This window comes from Diadema antillarum, unplaced genomic scaffold (genome assembly GCF_040938485.1).
Source record: "Diadema antillarum isolate AM-2024a unplaced genomic scaffold, OU_Dant_1.0 scf00000040, whole genome shotgun sequence".
Taxonomy (NCBI): Eukaryota; Metazoa; Echinodermata; class Echinoidea; order Diadematoida; family Diadematidae; genus Diadema; species Diadema antillarum.
This window is the reverse complement of record NW_027270929.1, coordinates 2287230-2313719: the sequence shown is the minus strand read 5'-3', so window position 1 is coordinate 2313719 and position 26490 is coordinate 2287230. Positions and strand designations below refer to the sequence as shown.

General features: G+C 38.3%; 1 protein-coding gene across 4 annotated transcripts in view; it reads left to right on the top strand.

Moving 5' to 3' along the window:
• Nucleotides 1-26490, top strand: part of LOC139712070 (syntaxin-like) — a 94621-nt gene that overhangs the window by 41887 nt on the left and 26244 nt on the right. For 2 of the 4 annotated variants that reach the window (XM_071623928.1, XM_071623917.1), the window contains exons 5-9: nt 8078-8151; nt 11463-11571; nt 13118-13191; nt 14638-14775; nt 15740-15850. In XM_071623928.1, the coding sequence (XP_071480029.1) occupies nt 8078-8151; nt 11463-11571; nt 13118-13191; nt 14638-14775; nt 15740-15850 (506 nt within the window). Of the gene's footprint in view, nt 1-8077; nt 8152-11462; nt 11572-13117; nt 13192-14637; nt 14776-15739; nt 16011-19832; nt 20560-26490 lie in introns of those variants that run through there. The other 2 variants (XM_071623924.1, XM_071623909.1) reach the window with 2 other exon arrangements.

Here is a 26490-nt window from a genome sequence, read left to right as displayed (position 1 = left end):
CATTATACAGGTAACCAAAATCTGACAGCATTTAGAATTGAGTAACCACAATGGTTATAGTGCCTTTAAAGGGCAAGTTCACCTGTCAATGTGGATTGAGTGAATGCAGCAATACAAATATGCGTAGAACACATAAGTGAAAGTTTGAGGAAAATGGGACAGTCCATTCAAAAGTTATACATTTTTAAAGTTTCTGCGTGGTCCCTCCTGGGTGAAAAGACTTGTGATGTCATATCCATGCATCTGAGAATGATAATGAGGAAAATATATATAGAGAATTCCACAAAATTTCATTTTGTGAAAAAAGTAGACATTCCCTCGCCTTCTTACTGGCGTTAACAGTAATGTTTATTTTGTGTGCCTTCTGAGAGAGGCAAGTCAAGTACTCTTTCATCATGCAAGAAAAGTGAAAATATGTTTAATTTTCTTGATATTTTCTTTATATCGTTCGACACATGTGACATCACAATCTGTAGTTATTCTTCTTATTCAGCAACGGTGGCACTGAAATGTCAAAAAATTATAACCTTTGAATGGATTGTCCGATTTTTCCTCAAACTTTCACTGATATGTTCTACTATCAAAGTGTTACATCCTCTCAATTCTTATGTATATGAAGGTGAACTTGTCCTTTAAACTTATGGAGACACAGGACAAGGTAACCTTTCAAAGGATTTCCATTTTTATTTTTTGCATTTTAAAAATGAATACATTGAAAAATAAATGAGACTTGTCTGTATCTTATTTCTTCATCCAAGTCTCTTCCTTTTTCTTTTTCTTACTGTTTTGCTATATAACTCTAAAAGGCTGCAGAATTGGTTATCTCTCTCTTTCCAGAAGCCCACTGTTGATATAGATACTATGGCGTGCACCACGTTTTTAAAAGTAAGGGGGGGAGGGGGAGTTAATCATTTCTGGTGCCACTTCTGGGTTTCATCAGCTAACAAACAAAAAAACAACAAAACAACAAAAACCAAAAAGGCCTTCAGCGCAACTTTCCGTTGCCACTTCCAGGTTTTTTTGGCTGACAAGCTAAAAAAAACAAAAGAAAAAGAAAAAAAAAGTCCTTACCTCCACTTCTTCTACGACTTCCAGGTTTCATTGGCTGACAAAAAAAAAAAGCCCTCTGATACAACTTGCAATCGGCTTCCAATTTACATCGACTAACAATTCAAAAAAAAAAAAAAAACTTAACCACTTCCGGGGTTAAATAAAACAACAAAGAAAGTAAGGGGGAGGGGAGGCTGTGTGGTTTAGATCGTATGTATTCTTATGTATTAATTAAAAAAAAGTGTGTGTGTGTGTGGGGGGGGGGGGGGGGGGGGGAGCCCCCCGGTTTTGCGCCGGCCCTTGATACAACCCTCTTGCAAATTTCATCTGGATTTTTTTTTGTACTAGTAGCTGAGTTATAAGGTAGGAACAGCTTGAGTTTAAGGTGCAGTGGGCGGATCCCTAGCTGAGCCAAGTCAGTGTTTGTTGCCGTGGAGCCAAACATCGGCTTTAATAGCGGATCAAGGAGCCATTATGAGGTCATTTTCCATCATCAGCAACCTCTTGAATTAGATGGCACTCTCCTAAGTTTTTTCTTGTGATGTATAGAGACAGAGAGAGAAGTGGGGGGGGGGGGTGGGGTGGATGAGAGAGAGAGAGAAATACTGTATGTGTGTTAGTGTGTGTGTGTGTGTGTGTGGTGTGTGTGGGTGTGTGTTCTCGCATTGAATCATTTTTTTTTTCTTTGAACCTTGCCATCAAAGAAATTGACAGGCTCATTAGAATGTGAGTCTTTGGAAAAGTGATTATGGTGCATCTATTGTCATATTGTAATATTAAACACTGTTTCTTACTCAAATAAAAAAAAAAAGGTGATTCCTCCCGGAGACTTGCTAATTTTAACGAAATATCAAAGAGAATACAGCTCTAAGAGGAATTATAAGTTTATTTGATTCCTGAGATATCAAAAAGAAAAAACAAAACAAAACAAAGAGGTCCTGATAAAAGGTGGGACCCACCTTTTATTTTTAATTAGGACTATTTTGTTTTACTCTTGTTTCTTTTTTTTGGATATTGCAGCCATTTCAAAACCGATTTTCATCAAATAAACTTATAATTTCTCTTGGAATTGTATGCTGTGTAAAGTGTCAGTTAAGTGGTTTCTAATTATCCCACAAAAAACTAAGATCTGAATCCCCATCCCGACCAAAACTGTACTATGAATTACAACATACATGTAGCATACATATCATTGTCCCCGCCGAACGAGTTCGAGCAGGGGACTATGAAACGGGCTCCGTACGTGTGTGTGTCCGTGTGTCCGTCCGTCCGTCCGTCCGTCCGTCCGTCCGTGTGTCCGTGTGTCCGTGTGTGCGTCCGTGTGTGATCAAAATCTTCAATTTGCTAACTTCTCTGTCATTTATGAGCCAATTTTGATTCTGTTTGCTTTATATGATAGCACTACATGGGAGCTTTGAAACTTCTACACAGAATTTCAGTCGTGACCTTTGACCTTGACCTTTGACCTATATTGTACATTTTGCTACAAAATGCTACTCCTTCGCCATTTCGAACCCGATTTCGATTCCGTTTGCTTTATGTGATGGCACTAGGTGAGGGCTTCAAAACTTCTACACAGAATTTTGACCTTTGACTTCTTTGACCTTTGACCTTGATTTTTGACCTGTATTGTACATTTTGCTACAAAATGCTACTCCTTCGCCATTTCTAACCCGATTTCGATTCCGTTTGCTTTATGTGATGGCACTAGGTGAGGGCTTCAACACTTGTACACAGAATTTTGACCTTTGACTTCTTTGACCTTTGACCTTGATTTTTTGACCTGTATTGTACATTTTGCTACAAAATGCTACTCCTTCGCCATTTCGAACCCGATTTCGATTCCGTTTGCTTTATGTGATGGCACTAGGTGAGGGCTTCAAAACTTCTACACAGAATTTTGACCTTTGACTTCTTTGACCTTTGACCTTGATTTTTTGACCTATATTGTACATTTTGCTACAAAATGCTATTCCTTCGCCATTTCTAACCCGATTTCGATTCCGTTTGCTTTATGTGATGGCACTAGGTGAGGTCTTCAACACTTGTACACAGAATTTTGACCTTTGACTTCTTTGACCTTTGACCTTGATTTTTTGACCTGTATTGTACATTTTGCTACAAAATGCTACTCCTTCGCCATTTCTAACCCGATTTCGATTCCGTTTGCTTTATGTGATGGCACTAGGTGAGGGCTTCAAAACTTCTACACAGAATGTTGACCTTTGACTTCTTTGACCTTTGACCTTGATTTTTCACCTATATTGTACATTGGCTACAAAATGCTACTCCTTCGCCATTTCTAACCGGATTTCGATTCCGTGTGCTTTATGTGATGGCACTAGGTGAGGGCTTCAAAATTTCTACACAGAATGTTGACCTTTGACTTCTTTGACCTTTGACCTTGATCTTTTGACCTATATAGTACATTTTGATACTAAATGCTACTTCCGGCGGGGACATATTTTACGCACTGCGTAATTTCTACTTTTCCTTGTTATCATATCATTTAAGCATTGACACACGTACAGTGTACAATTATGTTATTTTATCACCATTTTTTTTCTGATTTTTGCCAAATTTCCCATGATCTTTTGCCTCAGATTCTGTGCTTGGATGAAAAAAAACAACAGCAACATAGTAATCTCTCATCCAAATCTTTCATTGAAAGTTAATGTTAATTCATAAAATGATATACCAGTTTGAATGCAGGGCTGCTTTTAATGTCCTTGCTGCCGCTGCTGCTGCAGCTGTACTCTTTCTGATTGCGTGTCTGCTATGAAGTGATCAGTGAGATGCTTGTAATTGTGTGTTCTGATGCGGGTAATGACTGCGTGACAGGTTTCCTTGAATACCATTCTGTGTGTCACTCACCATTGTCAGATTGAAATTGAGGAAAATAACCATGATCCCTACCAACCCATCATTTAGAAGTCAAAAAGGAATGGACACCCACCCCCATCCCCCACCCCACCCCTGCAAAAAAAAGAAAAGAATGTGAGGTGCATGAGAAATAGAGCACTGCAGATGTAACATATTTTGCAGCGTTAGACATTGTTTCACAAATTTCACATCTAATGAGATCTGTTAGAGGAAAAAGTGACAAAAGTGACTCAAGTGACACAAATGATTTGGGAAGTATTGATTCTGTTTTTTTAAACAAAAGTATTCCCATTTGTAAATGTTATAAACAGGTTAAGTTCATGAAAATGAGCACAGTGTGAAAGCATCCACTTTCATATATAATGTAACTGAATGTTTTTTTTTTTTTTTGAGAATTGCTTGCTTTATGGCCTGTTGACAGGCAGTTAACAAGAAATATGCATGATGAATATTTACTTCAATTCATCCCCAGACAGAGTGGGAGGGTCATTGGAGAAGTAGTGAAGAAGAGTAGAAGATAAAAAACTCAACCTCCTGTATTGTATAGTGATCTTATTTGTAGATCTAAGTACAACTGTAGATGTACATTGGATATTCATTGTAGAATTGCAATACATCTTATATCATCAAAGGAGACTTGAGGCAAAACTGACCAATGACCAGATGGCTTGGAGGAAGAGATACCCAGAGAGTGTCCAAGGAGTAAAAATGAAATCTTAATTTGCAGGTTGTTAGTTCCTGTTCCTGAAGACTCTATGACTGGATGTTGGTAAAGGTCACTTTATAGAGAAGAGGGGAGGGGGGGGGGGGAATGAATTCAAGTTACCTAAAGGTAGGACACACTGAAGTGAAAGATGAAATAAAAAGAAATGTGAGAAATACCAGTCTCGAAATAGAAAATAATTGAGTTACAAGGTTAGATGAGACATAAAAAGTTAGCAGGATCTGTGCATTGAAGAGTTGAAATATAGGATACATGGACAGGTGACAAAGATGGGGACAAATGATGGAGAGACGGACAAACAGACAGAGACAAATGGACAGATGGAGGACTGGGTTCATATAGGGAGAGGTATACAAAGGTCAAGAGGGAGGTAGAGAAGGAGAGGAAGAAGAGGAGGAGGAGGAGGAGGAGGAGGCGGAGTACGAGGTGGAGGCGGGAAGCATTCAATCTGTTCTGCCCGATGCAGTGTGTGCATAATTCGCACGTATCATGCTCCCCGTTGAAATATGTGTGGGAGGCACTTGCCGACATTTATGGAAATAATCATGTTAATTCCTGCGGAGGGCGAAAATAGATTTTGGGGGAAGAGGGCTGCACGGCAATGAGTCAGCCCCCTCTGACTAATGGTTCTGATGCTTGGCTGGGCTGGCCGTGGTGGTGGCTTGCACTGAGTCAGCATGATTGTGATATATCAAAATGTGATGAAGCAGCTGGGAGTGAAGGTGGCGATGGTGGTAGTGGTGGGGTACGTGTGTGGGGGGGGGGGGGGAGGCGGGGGATAGTGGTGGGAGAGAGTGGGAGAGAAGGTATTGGATCGTGGAGAGGGGGAAAAAAATGCTGGGATGGTGAATTATGCCCCGAAAGTGATGAGAGCTCATGGTCCAAAGCAAAATTTTGATGAGTTCATCTCCCCTCGGTCGCAAATCTTTCTTCCAGATCTGAACACCAGCCTCTGTAAATATGCCTAGGAAATTATTCATCAGTCAAGTAGGCATCTAATGAGGAGAGAGGGAGAGGGGGGAGATTGGTAGAGAGGGGGTATTGGGGATGGATACGGTATGAGAATGGTTTGTTCTTTGTTCTTTGTTCTACCCAGTCTGCCTCTGTCGAGCGCAGTTTTTGTATGGTACCTGTAATTAGCCGAAGTCCATTAGGCCAAAAAAAAAAAATTGTTGCATTGGCGTAACATGAGATTTTCAACTAGGGTCGGTCGGGCGGATTTTTTTTTTTTTTTTTTTTTTTTTTGGCTACCTGCATTTTACGTGTAAAACTCGTGCTCAGCTCAGTAAACAGTTACAACTGCTGCACCGAATGTGCTGTGTTCATCTATTCTACAAATCATTTATTACTGGAATTATATCCCTTCACAGAATTTAAAGATGTTGAAATCCCTATCCTGAATGTTTTCACTTCATATTTTACTATTTTGACTTAGATAAGATAGATGCAATTGACCCATATGTACGATCTTTTCATCGCAAACGGCGATCTCTATTACAGTCCCACATATACAGATTCGTGTAAGTTCTCCACACAAGAAACCTATGGCAAAACTGTGCACAATACATCGCAGTCTGAATGCTACGTATACACTGAATAAATCTTGTTAGAGTACGTGTCCGTGTTGGAAACAGATGACGTACTGATCAAGGAAGGCTTATGCGAGGCGCTAGATCTCTCCCTCGTACATCCGATATCCCCAGAGCCGTTTCCACTTCCGGGTTTGTGCGATCGCGATCGCAATCAACAAGATATTTGATATCGATAGCAAAAAAAACAATAAAAAAACATGGGGTCGGCGGAATTTTTAGGGTCGGGCGGGTTACGCCAATGCAACAATTTTTTTTTTTTGGCCTTACAATAAAGTTACAGTGAAATTGTTGAGGATCAGAGTTCCTGCTCTGTATCACAGGAGATGTTTTGTGCCAATATCCACAGTGAATGATGGATTACATTGGACTTATAATGAAGTCCTCGGGACCGGCACTTTTCTTTCGTTTTATCAAAATTTGGTTATAACCGAACAAATGAACAATTAAAAAAAAAAATAGAGTGGATGATGTTGTGGCCTGAATTTTTACTTCATTGTAACTCACTGGAATTATGTTATTTATATGTATTTGTTATAATGGGAGTGCACTGTATGTGATATTGCTTAATTCCTCAAATTGGCAACAGCAATTTCATTACATTGGGGGAAGGTCATGGTGATATGCCTTTAACGACAGTGCGAGTCATAGGATGTATCATGGAGCTGAATTGCCAGTATACATTACCTGATCATGGAAACATTAATCTCCTGTGTCATCACACAGCAGTGCAGTGTTTTTGTTTTGTTCTTTTTCTTTCCTTCAGAGATTCATGTCACACACCACAATATTAATATCCACGCACAATTTTGATATCCGTGCAGAGAAGCCAATAAATCATTTCTTCAGCCTACGTGTATGTTAAACTGTATGTATGTCAAAAGTCATAAACTTCAGATGTGGTTTTTTTTTTTTGGACAAATATGTCTGAAACTCTGCTCATACATGTAGCCCCAGAAATTGTTATGACCGTCCAATTTATTTGTATTGTATTAAAGTGGGATGTTTCTTTGCTAGGGAAAGGTTATATATCACCCACAAAGTGATTTTCATGGAACACTAAAAGAGCTACATGTAGAGAAAAGCAATAAGTTAAAGTTTGACTTGCAGTTATGAAACATTGAGTGATGTGCTGATGTTGAGGTTTCTAATGATGTACTGGCATTGCATTAACAGTCATCTTTTTGTTGGGTTGCTCTGGATTGGCAGGAGTTGTGCATCAAACTCATTTGTTGCTGTGATTTCCTTGCCCTATTAAAAGCCATTTCAGGCTATTGAAATTTACTGTAACCTTACTTTAATCTCTATAAAAGGGTGTTGGATTAGCCAATGGATGCTATTGTGATGGATGGTACAATGATACAGGTCCTATTCACACGAGGCGATGTTTAAAGCTGATGCTAATATATTGATATCCAGCTTGAGCAATTATGTGCACATTAACTTGTGTGCTTTGTCAGAATTGGGCTTTGATCTCCCTTGGGGTGGGGGAGAAGGACAAGTTGTACTGTACTCGCCGTATATTTCGCGGGATTTTTATTTTCAAGAATTGTACGGGTCAGTTGCTGTTTGCTATTAATTTAATAACAAGCAAAATATCAACTCTGATGTTTTGTGATACATCTGACCTACACAATGCATCAAATGTGATAACTCAAACATTTTTTTTCCTTTTTAAATCACTGCCCCCAATGGTCAACAGTACCTTAAATACATACCTGTATATTCTGGCGAGTCATTTACCTGATCATAAAAGAGCCCCTTCTCACATTTTCATATTTTGTGTTTCCCATTTTCTGGTCTGATTTTTTTGTTTTTTTCTGATTCTCAGTGATGGAGCAGAGCATTGAGCAGGAGGAGAGCTCCAAGATGAACTCGGCCGATGTCAGGATAAGAAAGACACAGGTGAGATGCCACTCTGTTTTTTGTTTTTTTCAGATTCTTCTTGTATTAGGGCGAGTAGGAAGTGTCTTATTAAAATACTCAATTTATCTACAAAGTAATGACAAAAGAAAGATGTATAATAGCAATGTAAATGCGATTTGCTTTGTATATGTTTTAAGAGAGAAAGAAGAAAGCATTGAAAACAGTCTCAGTGATATATTTTTTCCACTGCAGCACTGTCAAGTGTTACTTCAAATGCTATTTTTCTAGGAGAAAATGTGTCAATCATGATGTTCCGTATTAAGATCAGAGTAAATATTTAAAAAATGATTCAAATTTTAGATCTTTCATCTGCCACCTACAATATCTGTGTCTGTTTGTATGTGTCTTTGCTTCAGTGTTTATGATGTATTGTATGTGAAATTGAAGAAAATTAGTGTCAGTAACATTGATCAGTGACAATTTATTGCAGCATACAGAGTTGTAGAAGATCCTTACATTTACATTATATCTGTAATCTATAGAGTAAGTTGAAGCTATTGAAGAAATTCATGAAGTACTTGAATTACTTGATTTCAATGCCATATTTTCAGTGTACCTTCTTATTGTGCACTGTAGAAGCATAAGTTTGATACCTCCTACTTTCTTCAATAATTTCGTCACATATTGGTGTCTGCAACTTTTGTATGAACAAAATTGTACAAGGAAAAATAATGTACAAAATAAACTGTGTGACGAAACTACTGTATCAAGGGTACGTTTTTATTATGTGTTATGGATTATTATCAAAGACATTATACAGGCCTATCATATTCAATGAGCAAAATGAATTATATTTTCTTTTGCAGAATGTTTAATGGAAGGGGGGTTGCAAGGGATGACTAGAGACCACAAGTTGCAATGAAATGGGGGATAATGAATAAAGGAACATTTAAAGCACAAGCTACACTTGTATCTATCAAATGATTCTGTGTTCTTTCCCAGAAGAAAGAGAAGACGTTTTTTCTCTGTATGTAATGTTCTTCCTTTTTTTTTTCATTTTGACGACGGCAAGTCTTATGTGTGATGTTCACCTCACTGCTATCCTTCATCCAGCATATTTGGATAACCTTTAAGCGGTGATTGGTTTGGGGGGTATCGCTGATGTATGGGAGGCCTGGTCTGGTCAAGCCGGCAAACCAAACTCGGCGGAGGGATTTGCGATACCTCCCGAGCTTCTCCTTGATCAAATCGGTTTCAGATTTCTATTAGGTGCGCTCCCCACTCCACACCCCCGGCATTTGCACCGTCAAATGTCGAGCGCATGGCACTGGAAGCTGTGTGAATGACCTCAATGTGGTGCGAGGGGGGATAAGATTTGAGCGTCTGACGAGAAGATTTGGAAGTGTGAAGTCAGATGTTCCATTGTGACATTCCAGTGCCTCACATACAAATGTACATGTATATAGAGTGGAACTTAATACTATGACTTCAGTTTTAAAATTTTAAGGTACAGAGATTTACCAATGTACAAGCTTGTCTGTTTGGCCACCATACTACAGTACCCCAGTCTAAATTGTTTAGGTTGACCTCTCTCCTTGCATTCTTGTCCAGTTTTTATTTTCATTTTATTTCTAATTTCTTTATTTATGCTGTTCTGCATAAATACACACAATCATGCATGACATACAGCCAAATTATAGTAAAGTATGATTGAGATTGATACTGAAATTCTAGGATGTTGTTTAATTTATACTAACGCAAGACTACCAAACAATATGAAAAAGCATACAACTAACTTTTGGGAAGTAACATTTCATTGAGTTGATACATGACAAAAGACAAATAAAGATTGAACCAAGGAGTCCAACAAAAAGGACTGCTTGTTGGTACATTGTCTCCTTGGAGAAAATATTGGGTCCTGTAGTGTGAAAGTAGATTCAAATATTTACTTTGGAAGAGACATGAAGTGACAGGATTTGATAAATATATACAAATTTTTATGCCTCCGCCAACGAAGTGGCCGGAGGCATTATGTTTTCGGGTCGTCTGTCCGTCCGTACGTCCGTCCCGTTTTGTTTTTGTCGATATCTCAAGAACCGTGAGGTGGTTTTGCATCAAGCTTGGTATGAGGGTATATCCTGGGGGGATGATACTTTGTTTGGATGTTAGGGTCACAGGGTCAAAGGTCAAAGGTCACAGGTTTTGTGAAAAAAAGGTTGAAATTTCATGTTTTTCTCCATATCTCGCAAATGGTTCAAGGTATCTTCATGGAACTTAGTATATATGCATGTACCGATGGGCAGTGATTATCTAGGGAAGTTGGGGGTCATGGGTCAAAGGTCAAGGTCAACTCCTCAAAATATTACTACTTTCCTTATATTTATGCAATGCCTGAAGGATTTTTTAAAACTTGATGTATGCATGTATAACCCAATATATATTCTGTGGGAAGTTTCTTGCCAAAAGGTCAAAGGTCAAAAGGTCAAAGGTCAAGTGAAAGTGCTGAATTGCACTTCTTCTTCCATATCTCAAAAGTAACTCAAGGTATTATCATGAAACTTACATATTTATGCATGTTCTACCTAACAGTGATTCTCTTTGGAACTGTGAGGTCAAAGGTCAAAGGCCAGGTTTAGATAATAGTATTTTACCATTTGATACTGAAATTATACTTTTTCTCAATACCTTGAAATTTACTCAATGCATAAACTTATAAAAGGGTCAAAAGTCAAGTAAAAATCATCAGTTCCCCCAAATACCTGCACTCTGACGTTTTAATCATTCATCCAATTGAACCTAGTTCTAGGAAAGTGAACATTTAGCACCTTTGTGGCAAACCTGTCATTTTAATATTTTGCCAATTGTGTGAAACTGTCATCACACATTGTCAAGACATTGTACTATAGACAGGCTATTAGGAGAACCATGCATTATGGCAGAGGCATACACCAGTCGCCGTAGCGACATTTCTAGTTACAAATGCATTAAGTTGGAATACTGAGGTATTGTTGTATGGTATTAGAAGCAAATGGAGAAAGAGAGAGAGAGAGAGAGAGTGAGAGAGAGAGAGAGAGAGAGGGAGAGAGGAAGAAAAACAAGAAGAGAGAGAGAGAACTGCAGTTTATATGAGTTCCATTGGTGCTGTATATTTAAGAAGAAATTAATTTCAGTCATTGTAAAATGCAATCACAGTGTACGTACCTCTGAGATCAAGTACAAATTAAACAAGCATAAATCACTGTGATAGTTTTAATTCAAGGACTTGCTGCCTTTTGGCGTTATTCATCTGTACATTTCTTTAATCATGGCCTTGTCCCCCCCATTGTTGTTTTTTGTGTATGTATGTGTAGCACTCAACATTATCGCGCAAGTTCGTGGAGGTGATGACAGATTACAACAGCACGCAGACCGACTACAGAGAGAGGTGCAAGGGGCGCATTCAGAGGCAGCTTGAGATCAGTGAGTTACCCACAATCCACGTGGCATAATAATGATAATGATAATAATAATAATAATAATAATAATAATAATAATAATAATAATAATAATAATGATAATAATAATGATTCTAATAATGATAATAATAATGATACTAATAATGATAATAATAATGATAATAATAATTATAATAATAATGATAATTATGATGATGATAATAATAATAATAATAATGATTCTAATAATGATAATAATAATGATACTAATAATTATAATAATAATGATGATAATAATAATGATAATAATAATAATGATAATAATAATAATGATAATAATAATAATAATTATAATGATAATAATAATAATAATAATAATAATAATAATAATGATAATAATAATAATAATAATAATAATGATGATAATAATAATGATAATAATTGTTAGCCTAGCGTATAGTATAGCCATTAACTGTGGTGTCCCCATTGGGCACATGTACACTGTATGCTGAATGCATTCACAGACACGAACTGGTCGCCATATCGATATCATGCATTTGTCAATCGTGTGTGTTCATGGGACACTGCAGTAATGGCAGATTTTGCTGCCATGTCGGATCAATGTATATCAATGAAAATGTGTCTCCTTTTTCTTTTGAACTATTAAAGATGAAGACAAAATTATATGTCATTTCATTGATGAATACCGTGCCTGAATTTTAAATTTGTTTTCGTGATTCGCAGACTTTATGTGATATTTGTCTGGCCTGTAGAAGAAAAGTGGAAAATATTGCATGGGGTAGGAACATAAAATGTTGTATGGTAGGTGTGAACCACCTTCGAGGGTATTACTGGCTAGGTAATGCAATATTTTGCAGGGACCTTAAGAATATCAGCACACACTTGAAGACACTTGAAAATTCTGTAAGCTAAGTTGAACAAGCTTTGGCAGAGATGTACTTACTGTAAAGTTTTTAAGCAAGTTATTATTATCATTATTTTTTGGGGGGGCGCTCGGCCTAGTTAGATGAGTTTCTCTTGAGTTCATTCTGTGGAACCAAAATATGAAGTAGTATTACATACCTGTATAACAAGCCAAGAAAGTGTGTGTGTGTTTTTTTTTTTTTTGCACTAGTTTCATGTCGCGCAAAATGCACAAAAATGTCCACGCCATTATAAAAGTTTCTTCTTTTACAGTATTGGGATAGCACGGTATCAGATACACATGTAGTGGTTTATGAAGTGATCACTGGAAACTAAATATAACCTTGGCTGTTTAATAGTGGATAGGTTGTTCTTTTCTGCATTGGGTGTTGATATGGAGTGCTACTTTACAAGCTTTGTTCCAGTTACATGAATTGTAATACAAAATTAATTCATACCAACAGGTACATAAATACTTCTAATCCATCTATGCTCAATGTTTACTCAATTTTTTTTTTTTTGAGTGGCCATGGGACATGTTGTTAGTGGACACACTTGGTCTTCTTTTCGACCCACCTCACACCTATGACAGATTAGAAGTAAACTTTGTTTATGCTTGTATTTTTTTTGTTCTTTTTACCTCCCAGCCGGAAAATCGACCACAGATGATGAGTTGGAGGATATGTTAGAGAGTGGAAACCCAGCCATTTTCACATCAGGGGTAAGTATGGGAAGCAAGAAGACTGGAGCACTGCTTGTCTTGATAATGCTACATTTATACCATGTTTCGGCGGCTGCAGCAATCGGGATTAAATCCACCTTGGACAAAACAGGATGAATGTTTGACAACGTGGGGGGGGGGGGGGAGTGTAGTCTACAGTGTAGCCTGATCAAATGCTGTGAGGGATCATAAATGACTTCTGATATCTACGTGTTCATTGAATGGAGAACTGGAATGAACAAGACTAGAATCCAGTTGGGGGGGGAATGAGAATATCCCACCTACCCCACTACATTTTGGGCAAACAGGGCTGCCATGGCAACCAGAAACTTGGTGTAAACATAGCATTAGGAGGAAATGCAGGATCTTGTGGGACTGTGATGAGGAGAAAGAAAAGTTTTGTGGATTTTGTATACTGTACGTACGCAAGTCAAGCTGATGTAGGCTCTCCTCGTTCATCCAGTTGAAGTAGACAACGATATATAGTTGAAATGAAAGACCTGGAAATAAACTCTCATGAGGCGATGCTTTACCAATTATCAGTTGGCTTCCTTAGCCGAATGAGAATCCTGCAGAAGGAACATCACTTTTATGGTGTGAGATTGTGTAGAGACCACCTGGGAACGAGTGGAGGGACCCGCACACGACAAGACAGGAGGCCTCCACTTCAATTTGTTGCACACGTGGGACCAGGCCATTCGCAGGATTCCCAAGTCGTCTTTCGTGTGCTGGACAAGATCCAGTGTGCACAGACTCCACACAATCTCACAGAACATAAGGGTTGTTCCTTCCATGGGCTCTTCACTCGCCCAAGGAAGCCAATTAATAAATTGGCGAATGTTGCTTCAGCTGAGTTAATATCCAGTTCTTTCGTTTAAATGTAACATTGTTTTGTATATGCAAGTTCTTTCAGCATTTTGATTATTTTAGGCTACTTTCCTGCTGAGTCAAACCGGCAATGAAAATCTGATCTGACGTATAGATCTTTAACCCACCAATAGGAGTTGTGGTTATACAGAGGCTTGATTGGCCATTTCATGTTTATTGTAAATGCCTATAATGTGCGAGGTGGTTTGAGATGTGACTTTTAGTAGTGTCAGAAGGTTATAATTTGGGTAATGCTTGATAATACAGAACTACGTTGTGTAATACCCCGTGGTATGCTGTGTGAATCGCATGTGTCATTGAAGTACACTTGCATGCATGGTTGATCTAAGGGGCAGTCAGTGAATGTACATCATAAATAGTTAAGGTGAATTCTTCAATGAACATATAGGCGATACAAACAAATTATAGTACCAGCACATGTTTTGGATTGACTCTTATTAGACAGTTCAAAGAAGGCTCAAACTTGGGGCTGGAGAGGTATATGTAAATGGGGGATATGAACTGAGACCCTCTTTCATTGTACCACATTCCCCCTTCCCTCTCCACCGCTCCTCTCAGATCATCATGGACACTCAGCAGGCAAAGCAGACGCTGCGGGACATCGAGGCGCGGCACAACGACATCATCAAGCTGGAGACCAGCATCCGAGAGCTGCACGACATGTTCATGGACATGGCCATGCTGGTGGAGAGCCAGGTACAGGAGTGAAGGAGGAAGAAGAGGAATGAAAAATGGTTGAAAAAACAAGATATAGACCCGTGTAGTTTTTCATTTTTTTAGGGGGAGAAAAAACCCTTCAGATGAAGTCTTTATTATCAAAAGGAAATTGTACAAAATCCCTCTGTAAAGGTGAGGTTTACACAGTGATGCTCCTATCAAAGTGCATTTTCAGTTTTGGTCTGTTCCATGTACACGTCTTTCATTTCATGTTTCGACAATTTGATCATGTTTGCACCATCAAGGTCATTATTAAATCAAAGTGAAAATGAACAACCATTATATTGTTATTGATTATTATCATTTATTTGGTAAAATCATTAAAAAATTTATTCGGCAAAACAATTCTGTCCCTTCAGAATTAAAGAATAAAGAGAAAGAATGAAAATATAAGGCATAACACATGGTACATATGTCCTTATACATTCAAGAAAAGGAGAGACTGTGATAGAATAATTATACAGTTGCAATTGCAATGATTTCATAGATAATCATAATGATAGTAGACGTCATTATAAAATATTCTGACTAGTCACATGCATTTTACACTTTGGTTTGAGGCATTGCTATCTTGTGGTCCTTGTGAATCTTGGGCAGACATCCCTAACAGAGCGCCGCTGGGAGGGAGCCAGTGGCTCTCCTTAGATGGTGTCAGCTCATTCCAGGAGTGGAGGTGCCACTCCCCAGGTGGCAAACTTGGCCCGACTGGAGCGGACTGCATCGGCTTTGATTTGGGTCAACCACCCTTGGACAGTGCCTTGACCATAGACGCTGTGTCTTCAGGATAAAAGAAACGGAAAGAAAGAATGAAAACAGAAACTCATCATTATGATGATAGGGTTCACATACATTGAGCATAAGAAATGCCAGTTTTGCAATAATTGAGTATCTTTTTCTCGTCTTTTTTTTTCTCCTATATCGTTTCCTAATCTGTGCCTAACAGGGAGAGATGATCGACAGAATTGAGTACAATGTAGAGCAGTCGGTGGACTATGTGGAGACCGCCAAGATGGACACAAAAAAAGCTGTCAAGTACCAAAGCAAAGCCAGACGGGTAAGTGACCTCTTCCCACGCCGAGCATTGTGGGAAATTTTCTTCTGTCAGTTCCTCAACCGCATAAGGATGGCAGCTCTTGTTTGCAAGTCACCACAAACTACTGCGCTATGTCAACTTCTGTTTGGCATCAAAAGTGGAGTGCTTCAAATTTGAAAGCCTCGATACAATACTTAAGCAAGATTCGTGGTGGGTTACAGGAAGAAGGGACGTAAATGTGAAAGAAAATGAAGACGAAGATGTTTGTGAAATTACCCAGATTATCTGTTGTGTAATGATCATTGGAATAATGCTGAGATATTCTCTATCAGATTAGTTTCTGCAAGACCATACTGATACTAGTATCATTTCTCAAGATCCCATTGACTCTTTGCAAACAAACCAGCTGCCACCTTTATGAGGATTTTTTTTTATTTTGTAGATCTGGTGTAATGCCACTCACTGTTCACACCCACACACAACACTCCCCAACACATACACACACTTTTTCTTTTCCTCATCAACCCCTTCCCGGTTTGCATCACCCCGTGTTTCCCATTAGCTCAAAGTATTTTTGCTTTTATTTTATTGTTTTTTATTTGAATTATCTCTATACAAAGAGTTGTAGATTTTCAAGTGCAGTTTGGTTTGGAAAAGTTATGATCAACAAGTAGTTTAATTTCATCTTCTTCTTTTTTTCTTCATGTATCTGATATGATTTGTTTTGTCATAGGGATATGCAATCAAATTAGTTGCAACATTGGATTTTGCTGACATAAGCATTATGGGGCATTTTTCGTGATTTCTTGTTACATTTCCTTTGATATTTTGTTTTCAGGTTTCTCTGAATAGGTTCCTATCATACCATAAATTTTGAGTGTTTTTTTTTCCACTCCCAAATCCTCATTACAACACTTTCAGCAGTGGTAAAACCTGTTTAATACCAGATGTTATTCTATTGAACTTGAATGGGCATGCATCACTGTTCTATAGTGGTGGCACAGTCCCGTAAACAGCAGGTGTTGAATTGAAAAATGAAAGAAAACAAACAAACAAACAAACAAAAATGTTAAGTAATACCAAATATTTCCATCAACGTGATTCAGAAATCGGCATAGACAAGATGGTGACTTATCTATGTCATTAGCAAATGAGAAGGCATAGACGCTATGTTTGTGGCATTTCCAGTGCCTTTTCTGTTTATTATCAGTTGTGCTACATATGACACAGGATTCTTTCTTTTTTTGGTCTCATCTTCTGTTACTCCTTCTTTTCTGCTTTGTCTTCTTTTTTGAGGTTTATGAGCAGAAACATTCGCTGTTTTAGCAATTGATTCATTGCAATATATGCAATAGGATAGGGGAATACCTATTAGACTGTATAAAATCTGGATAGTGTCAAATTTGAATCTTGCATATGACTCGGGTGTTTTTCTGTCTTCATTCCATATGCAAAATATCTGAAGTGTAGAGCAGATGCTTCTGCAAGTTTAGGAATAACTGGGTGTTGTGTAAATGTCGAGATGGTTTGCTGAGATTGGGCAAAAAATAAAAATAAAAATAAAAATCTGGAGAGCAACCCTCTGTGCACTGATGTCTCAAGCAGCCACAGAACAGGCCTCTGCCAATACTCTGTGTCATCCTGACTTAGCAACTATTCCTTGTTATTGTGCCCAAAGATACTTTACACTTCTTTACAGATCTCTTTATTTCTGAACAGAGTTATTTGGTTTCTGTGACAGTCACCAAATAACAACAAATAACACTCAGTCACTCTCAACTGTTTCTGTTTACGGTAATTTATTTTCCAAGACACGCAAAGTTGAGCTTGGTACGATGAAAGTCCACAATGAACAGTGACCTGCACCATTCACATAACTGCACAGTTTATTCGCGCAGATTTGGCGAAATGGAGGTAGCAGATATTGTGTCAAAGCATCGAAGAACTTTTTCACAGAATAAATCTTTAAAGTACACCAGCTGTCTGTGTATGTTTGGTACATGTATGCTTTAGATGCATATGGACAAGAGCTGTTGGTGTGTAGATATGAGTCGCAAACACACATGTGTATTGCATTCAGTACGATGTAGTGTGGATATCGCAGTTCCAGAGACCAGTGCACAGCAATTGCACAGACCAACGGATACTAGTATACCGGTTGAATACTTTCTGGTTAACTGTCCAAAGCATGCTTGCAACCAAGACAAAGAGCAAGAGAATGAGAAAAAAGAGAGCCCCACGGAAGTGGACCTGACTGGATGGGACAAGATACCAGGGTTACTGTGGTATCTTGTCTATACCTCTTGCATGAAGGATTTCTGTTAACAATTTGGGACGAATCAGTGACATGCATTTTTACTGTGATGATCATGCGTGGCATTCATTATCAATCACAGCTATTTCTCCCCCCATAATGGTTGACACGTAGACAGAGTCATTTCATGTGTCCAAACACACAATGTCTTGGTCATCATTTTGTGTGCCACATTTCACCACTCCCATCACAGCTCGCATCGTTCGTGGAATGCGATGATCTCTTCTATCCCTCTCGCACTGAAAAATCATCTCGATTAGTATAGTGACCTTGCAGGGTAGTTGAGTGCTGCTGTCTGTCCTGGCCGTGTGTTTACTAGACACAGAACTCAGTTCCATTCATGCTGCCTCTTGTATGGGTCCTATCTTGGCTTGAGCCAGGCAGTGCACCTTAACCCATTGAGAATCAGCTGATTTTTCTATAACATGCATTTCCCATAGATACCTGCCCGAGTGTACTCGAGTCTAGTCTTTAATGGGTTAAATGTTAATCTAATGCAAGAGGGTTTTGTCCTTGGTCTATCTTACAATGCTTATTGTGTTACAGAAAGCGTTTTCATCTAAACCAAATTCGCTTCATGTAGAGAGCTTTCTGCTACGATAAATGAGAACAAACAATTTGTATTTTGTAATGAATAATAACTAGATCTAGACATAGCAAACAATAAAAATCATGGATACACTAAGCGCTGAAAACATCCAAGATGGCACCATAGGTCGTGCAATATTGAGGTCTTTTTTTTTTTACATTTTGCTGTTTTTATTTGTTGTTTTTTCTTTTAAGAAAAACTTGCAGCAAGAATGTATTATTCTCTTTATATCACCTTGAAACATCTTTTTTCTTTTTTAAATGATGAGCCATGCTGCACACTGCAGACACTCATACAATAGGTGTGTCTTGATGATCTGCTTGGTGGTAAAAGCTGTGTTATTCCACTTAGCCCACCATATATTGCTCAGAACTTCACCTATTTGCTCTTTTTTAGTTCAGCTATATACCCAGCTTTTCTGGGTTGTGCCTCAATTGACTGTCTTTCCTCCTTCTGTTTTTTTATTTCTATTTTCACATGCGGTTGAAAACTTGATTTCAACAAATGTCATGTAAGTTATGGCAAAGAATTCTGTGTATTCATCGGCTTATGAGCAAAGATGGCCTCTCATTTCACGTTGCAAATCAATATTGCTCAAATAATCATATCTTTTTCTTCCTAGGTTTTTTTTTTAAATTTAATTTTTTTCCCCATGTTGCACACAGTAATTGGCAGCATAAAAACTAATCTCAGTAGTAATTAACATATAGCTTAATATCAAAGTAATCTCTCATGTAAATCCATGATAATATGTTTTCTTCTGCTCTTCTTTTTTTTATTATTAATCTAAATGCCTACCATGACTACATTCTTTTTGACATACCATACATGTATGAATGACAGCTCTCATAACATTGCATCTCACCAGTACTAATTATTTTTTTCCAATCTTGCGTTCTCTCCCGTTTTATTCTCTCCCACGTCATGACAATGCACACTGGTTTTCTAAACCATTCTCTCTCTCTCTCTGTCTCTCCCGTGGAATCGTGCTTGTGTGTTTTCTCGTGTGCGCGTGTCTGCTTGCTTGCTTGTATCGGACTGCCTGTACCCGTCACGTTCTCCCTGTCCAATGCCCGCTCGCTCACAATGCTGACCAACAGAAAAAGATCATGATAGTCATATGCTGTGCTGTGCTTATTACTATCGTAGTCATAATCATAGTAACGAATGTGAAGTAGGACACCCACGTGAGACGTACTAGGTTTACAGTACCTTCAATGTTCAATCTTGTATGGAGGAGGGTCACCGGACCGAAGCTTTGCAGTTGTGCAGATGTTTACCCGAAAAAAAATAAATAAGTGAAATTGGATGAGGAAAAGCTGTCCACCAGGAAAGATTGCGACTGAGCTGCGGAATTTTTGCAGCAGTATCTGTTTAGGGAAAGAAATCTTCTGCGGTGTATGAACATTGAACACGGAAAGCAGGGATAGAAATGTTTGCTTTGTAAGGGAACCTCAAAAAGAAAATAAGAGAAGAGAATTATCAAAAACAAATTACCAGTGCTTGGTGATATTTTTTTTTTTTCCAGCTTGGTTCCTGGTTATTGTCTGGATGGATGGACGGAAATAGGAGAAAGTTATTTAGATTGACCCTGCAATACTTGGGTCGGGAATTAGACGTTGGCAAACAGCTGCCCGTTGCAGTGTGTTGTGGGCGCAGAATGTGGCTTGCGTAAATGTGCTCTGTGTGCTTGTTTGCAAATTAGAGGTTGACTTCTGCTAGTGCGAGGATTAGATTAGAGCTGTTGAGTGGAATCAATATCCATAGACTTCTTGAACATTTTACTGTCATTTGTGTTACCCCCACCCAGGATGATAGCATCCACAAACTATGTGCGTTTTTTTTTTTTTTTTTTGTTATATATATATTCATCTATCTCCCCCTCCCCTTTTAATGCCTATTTGAGTATTATTCTTTATTTCTCCTTAAATGAAGTTTCATCTGTCCCAGTCCAATATTCCTTCCCACTATCCAAAGTAGCTGGAAAGTGTCTGTGAATGGCTAAAAAAGGAGCTTGTAGATAGTTTATTTACATTTTCTTGTGCGTACGAGGTCAGATCTGTTGTCCTGTTTTGAATATGGAATACAAGAAATGCTTGACTGTACTCCATTCAGCTACTCGATCCAGTGATTATTTATATCCTTGTTTAATATCTATCTTGTTCTTCGTCGAGGTTTTGATGTGACGGTTCCGTAATGCTGAAAGTTGTACATTGTACTAACCTATATACATACATATATATATAAATACATTATATCTATAAATACTAGTGGAAAGAGAGGGTGAGAGAGAAGGCCGGAGCAGAGAGAATGATGGCTGTTTGGTAACAACAGCTGTGGGACATGTTTGTTTTTGATTTTTTTTTTGTGTGTGTGTGTGTGTTTTTTTGTTGTTGTTGTTGTTGTATTTTTGCTTTCAGTTGTTCCTCTTGTGTTCTCTTTCATTGTTGGTTTCCATCAGTGTTTGATGAATAAACTCAGTGTTGATGCCGTACATGTACATATACAAATATGAATATTGCATTTACTATTCAAAAGCTAGAATTGTACAGTCAGTAATACAACATGCCAATAGACTTTCATAGCTTGAGGACGTTGACTCTGGACAATGGACATGTTATCTTATGTAGAGAATATTTCTTCTGAATTGTAGTTTAAAACGACATGGACTGCACTATTGGTACTGTATTTGTGTGTCTTTTATAATGGACTTCATGTGTACACCTAGTTACTATAGTAGTATAGTTTGTGTTGAGCATTTGAAGTAGGAAGAGTATGATGGTATTGTATTGAGATGATTTGTGACCCTCTACAACAAAAGGATCCGAAAGTCGAGGGAGGTTGATTTTCTGAAAATGACATGACCTCATTCCCTTATTCTTCTGCTTAAATTTCATGTAACATGACTTATAAAAGTACTCAGTTGCGGAGATATTGATGATTTTATGAGACCATGTTGAGTGGTCTAGGAAATCAGCGTTTCGAGAAAAGCGCCTTCAAAGTTTTCTTTCTGACGCAATTGTGATCAAGGGGAGGTAAGACAGTTTTCACCTCATAGCAACCCTTGCGATGTTCATTCATTCTTAGCACCAGTGGTCTATCAGTAACCAGTATGCCATGCATTGACCAATAAGATCACTCGTTGCTAGGGGTGGAGTCTATCTGCGGCGCTAAATTCAAATCTTCAGACACGTTTCTGTTTCATTGAAAGTCAGAAAATCATGGCCCAGAAAAACGTTATAGTTTCTTGCCTTTCCTTTGATCATTCAGCTTCAAAATTTCATCAGATGATAGACGAAACATTAGACTGCAACATTATGCCGACAATAGAAATTCAGTGGTTTTGACCGATTTTGATCTGATCTGACTTCAAACTTGATTTTCTGGGCTCAGCCGTCAGCGACTTTCGGATCCTTTTGTTGTGGCGGGTCACATTTATAAGTCCCATGAAGATGACACCTCCTTTCTTGTAGATGTATGCAATGTGTACACTGACTGGCAGATTCTCAGTTGCCTTCGTACGAGTAATCAAATCGAATCGATGAAATTAAAAGAACAACGAACATATTTAAACTAAACGAAGGGATGTTAGTTCCACAAGATATGTGATGAAAGATTGTGGCTGTGACCCAAGCTAGGGGAATGGGGGTGGGGGTTGGATTCTCTATTAAAAACAGAGACCATTCAGAACATCACACACTGGTTTCGGCTGGTTGAACTCCCTAATAAAAAAGCGTGTGCAATTTTACCCGGGCTGAAGGATTTGCACAGATTTTCTTGGTTGCGAATGCCATGTTGCCTCACAGTAATCTCATCTGACATCAGAAGACAATGTGTCCAGTCAGTAAGGTCATTCATTAGGCCTCGAGTTGTGAAGATCCCTCATCCTGACTAGTCAAAACTCCCAGGTAAAACTCCCTCAGAACTGCAGCTCTGAAATATTAATAACAAAATATCGGTGGCACTGGAAGGCTTCATCCTCGATTCATCTCTAATACACACAGTATAATGGTGTCCATCTGAGCCATTAAAGTAAAGACATGGGTACACCCGACCAGATTGTTATCAAATCAATGCTTCAATACATCGCACAAGTGTGCATGCTGTAGTGGCAGGTGAGATTGCCTATGAGTGACGGTCACGACTGTAACAATTTGATTTGGATTTTAAAATCGTATCATAGGGTTAATGGTATAATATGGCTTTGATATGTCGAGGAATGAAAATGATTTTCCAAGAGGGCATTAATTTTTCAATACCATACCAGGAGACAGCGTGATCTGGAACTTGTTAACATGACTTCTGTTCCCTCCACTCCATTATATGATATATGTATATATATCATTGTTTCTTTTCTTCTAACTGCATCACCCCCCCCCCCCTCCTTTATGGACTAAAAAAGGCTCTCGCTACAGAATTGCTACCGCCATCAGTGAGTCAGATGCACTGAATATCGCAAACTCTGAATTGATCATGGACGTTATGAGGCACAGTCCACAGATCTATTTCATTGAGCCTGTATGACACTTACAATTTATCATGGTAACCACCAAAAGGAAAGGGGCCCTCGGAGGATTGAGGTCAAAGGTTATGGTGCCAACAACATGAGAAGTAGTGTCAGATTTACATTTAAATTTTCAGGTTTTAGGGTGTGTTCGAGTGCTCTCCTGTTGCGTATTGTACTGTACCATGCCCATGCCAGATGAGTGCTCGACCGCTTCCAAAGTATACTGTACCATACCATACCGAGCCAAAAGTGGACCACTTTCTTATGTGCTCGAAAAGCGTACCATAACTGTACCAGAATTTGGCATGAGAAGAATGCGCATAACAAGCACTATGCCATGATACAAAGAGTCGATTCTCTTTGTCTGGAACACCTGTAGGTAGCATAAGCACTCCAGGTGCATGGCCCTGTTTCTACAAAACATGTAACCCCTCTGACTCGAGTCCAAAAGTAGGGAACTTTTGCAAGCACTACTTGGCCACTAGTTGAGCGTGCCGTGTGCAAAATTTGCTTCTGCACATGCTCAAATCCAAAAACCCTCCCTTCCTGGGGAAAACGAGAGCAGTTCTCGACCAAAATAGTGTCTGGTCCTGACGTCGGGCACGATTGAGCAGTCAGCCAATCAGTGATCTTGTTGCTACGGCTGCGTCCACACGAAGCTGCTTAGAAATGGGGATGGGAGTCCAAGTGCGGGGAAAGTCACGGCTGATTGCTTCCGTGTCGTATCGTCTTCCCGTCATGTAGCGAAAGTTCTGTAGTAACTCATGCGGTATGCTATCTCCACAGAGCGCTCAAACTCTCCCAATCTGGCATAGTATGGGAACAGTACGCACTAATAGTCTGGATCAGTTTGGTTCGCTTTTGAGTGCTGGAAAGCGGTCTTAATAGTCCCCATTGTCAATACGCTACTGAGGTCAAAACCTCAACTCTTCTTACAGTCAATGGAGAGTAACATTGTTGCATTGTCATGTGAAATCAAAAAATGTTCCACACCTCAGATAACATGAAAGTGATAATAATGATTTTGGTCTCTCTCACTCCAAAAGAGATGAAATGATGGATATCTACAGCGAGACAAGTGGAGAAGAAAGGAAACATGTATGCACGCAAAAATAAATATCAATACTCAAATCTAACCCATGGAGCACTATCTCATTTTGAATGCAGTGGTCATTTTATCGAAGAGAGACATTTTAGGAAAGAAACGGGAGAGGGGCCTACTTTTAACCCCACATTGATGTCAGTTCATTGTCCATCAAGTACATTACTGTAGATCAAGTTGATGTCACTCTTTAATTACAAAGTGTACATCAGCTTTGTTTCATTGCAAAACAAAACAAGGGAAGGATTTTGACTGATTTGTTATAAATTATGTATTGTAGCATTACAGCTTGTTTTGTCTGTTTTAGGAGCACAACTTAGACCGGTCATTTTGGATGATCAACCTCGACATTCTTAAAATTTTATGAAGCAGTCTGATAACAGTAATATCCATGTGTGTGTGCAAAATGTCTGGAAAATGTCTGGAGCCCAAACTTTACCTGAAGAGTTTTAATTGTAAAGTTTTTTGTCAACTTTCAATCAGGGTCTAAAATCACCTGTATTTTCTAGGACTGTAGATATTTGTAGCATAGATAATTATGGTAGAAAAGATTGATTGAATTATGTATTTATATAGCATAAACAACAATGTACATACATATGGCTCTTGGCAAAAAAAAAAAAAGAAACTTAAAAGGAGAAGGATTTGTAAAGAAGTAAGTTGTTGATTGGTGAAGTGGTTTGCAGAATTTGGTGCAATCGAACGAAGATTTGAAAATGAGGGAGATATGATTTTCTAGAATGATAGGATATGGGAGTTATTTAATTCAATTCTGTTCCGCTCTAAAGGTGTACAAACATACTTATGCTCAATAGCTACGTCATGAAATGTTTAATACATCGATACTACCTATATACTCCTTTGACGGACAGCAAATGTATGTTGTTATTCATTATTAAGTAATAATTGATTGAGCATTTGCAAATGACAGAAAAGAAACATTGTATATCTGTATTCTGTGTGTAAAAAGAAAACGAGTAAATGTTGATGACTTTGCTGGCGTGTCTTTGGGAATAAATTGTGTTGTAGACATTCAGAGCGTTTCTTAATTTGTGCATGGAATTTTAACAGCTGATAGTCACATGCTGGTATGTTGGCACAAAGAGTCTACTAGTCTTTCTCTAATCTGTTGAGTAAATAGAAATCAAAAAAATAATAAAATGGTGGCACTTTGTACATGATGTATATGTTCTGTGGCATATACATGTACATGCAAGGGATTATTCTTCAACAACTTATCTTGGAAAACGCTTCAATACATTATGTCCAATGTGATGACCAAGGTTTTCTTCTCTTTTAAAAAATCTTTCAGCTGTTTTCCCCTCCAAAAAAAGAAAAAAGAAAAAGAAAAGGCAAATAAGATACCAGAAACGGGACTAATTCAGGTATTTTGCAGGTCAATGACCATAAGCGATGTCACAAGACTTAGTAAAGATAACATAGGAATGAATAATCATGATTTCTCAAAATGTCAATATAAATCATAATGGTACATATGGAATTCATTGGCAATGCATTGTGTAACCCCTATCTGCTATTATGATTTTTTTTCCCACGTAAAATATAGGCAACAGAGATGAAACTCCTGGTTTACTGTAAATTTAATCAGAATGACAGACTTGTAGCTTTCTTAAATGATTTAATCAATGAACCAACTGCTCAATTACAACAACAAACGCACAGTACGTGGGCATTGGATCCAACATGCCACTTTTCCACCATTCCTGCCATTTGCTTTTATCTGGGTGTGGACTTCTGAAACAACCCAAATGGAATCATGACCATGTAACTGTAAGGCATTTTACACTAACCCAAATAATATATTAATTTTTTTTTTTTCAAGATGACTGTAAAATGACTTCTAGAACACATTCAAAGATTTTGTGTTTGAAAGTTTAAAAGGCTCAATAATTTTTTTTTTTTTTTTTTCAGTTCTAATGTTTTGGAAATGCAGTGTATCCAAAAAAAACCCCGAAATAATGAAAAGTTCTTATTGTCTGAGAACAAATGGACATGAAGCATTTATAATGCTTTTCCTGTCTTTAATGCATCTACCACCATTCTTTAATTGCCAGAAGTCCTAATGCTTGAGAAAGATTGAGCATTTCTTCTTTCAAGCTCTCACGAAGGTTTCATCATATAAAGTGAC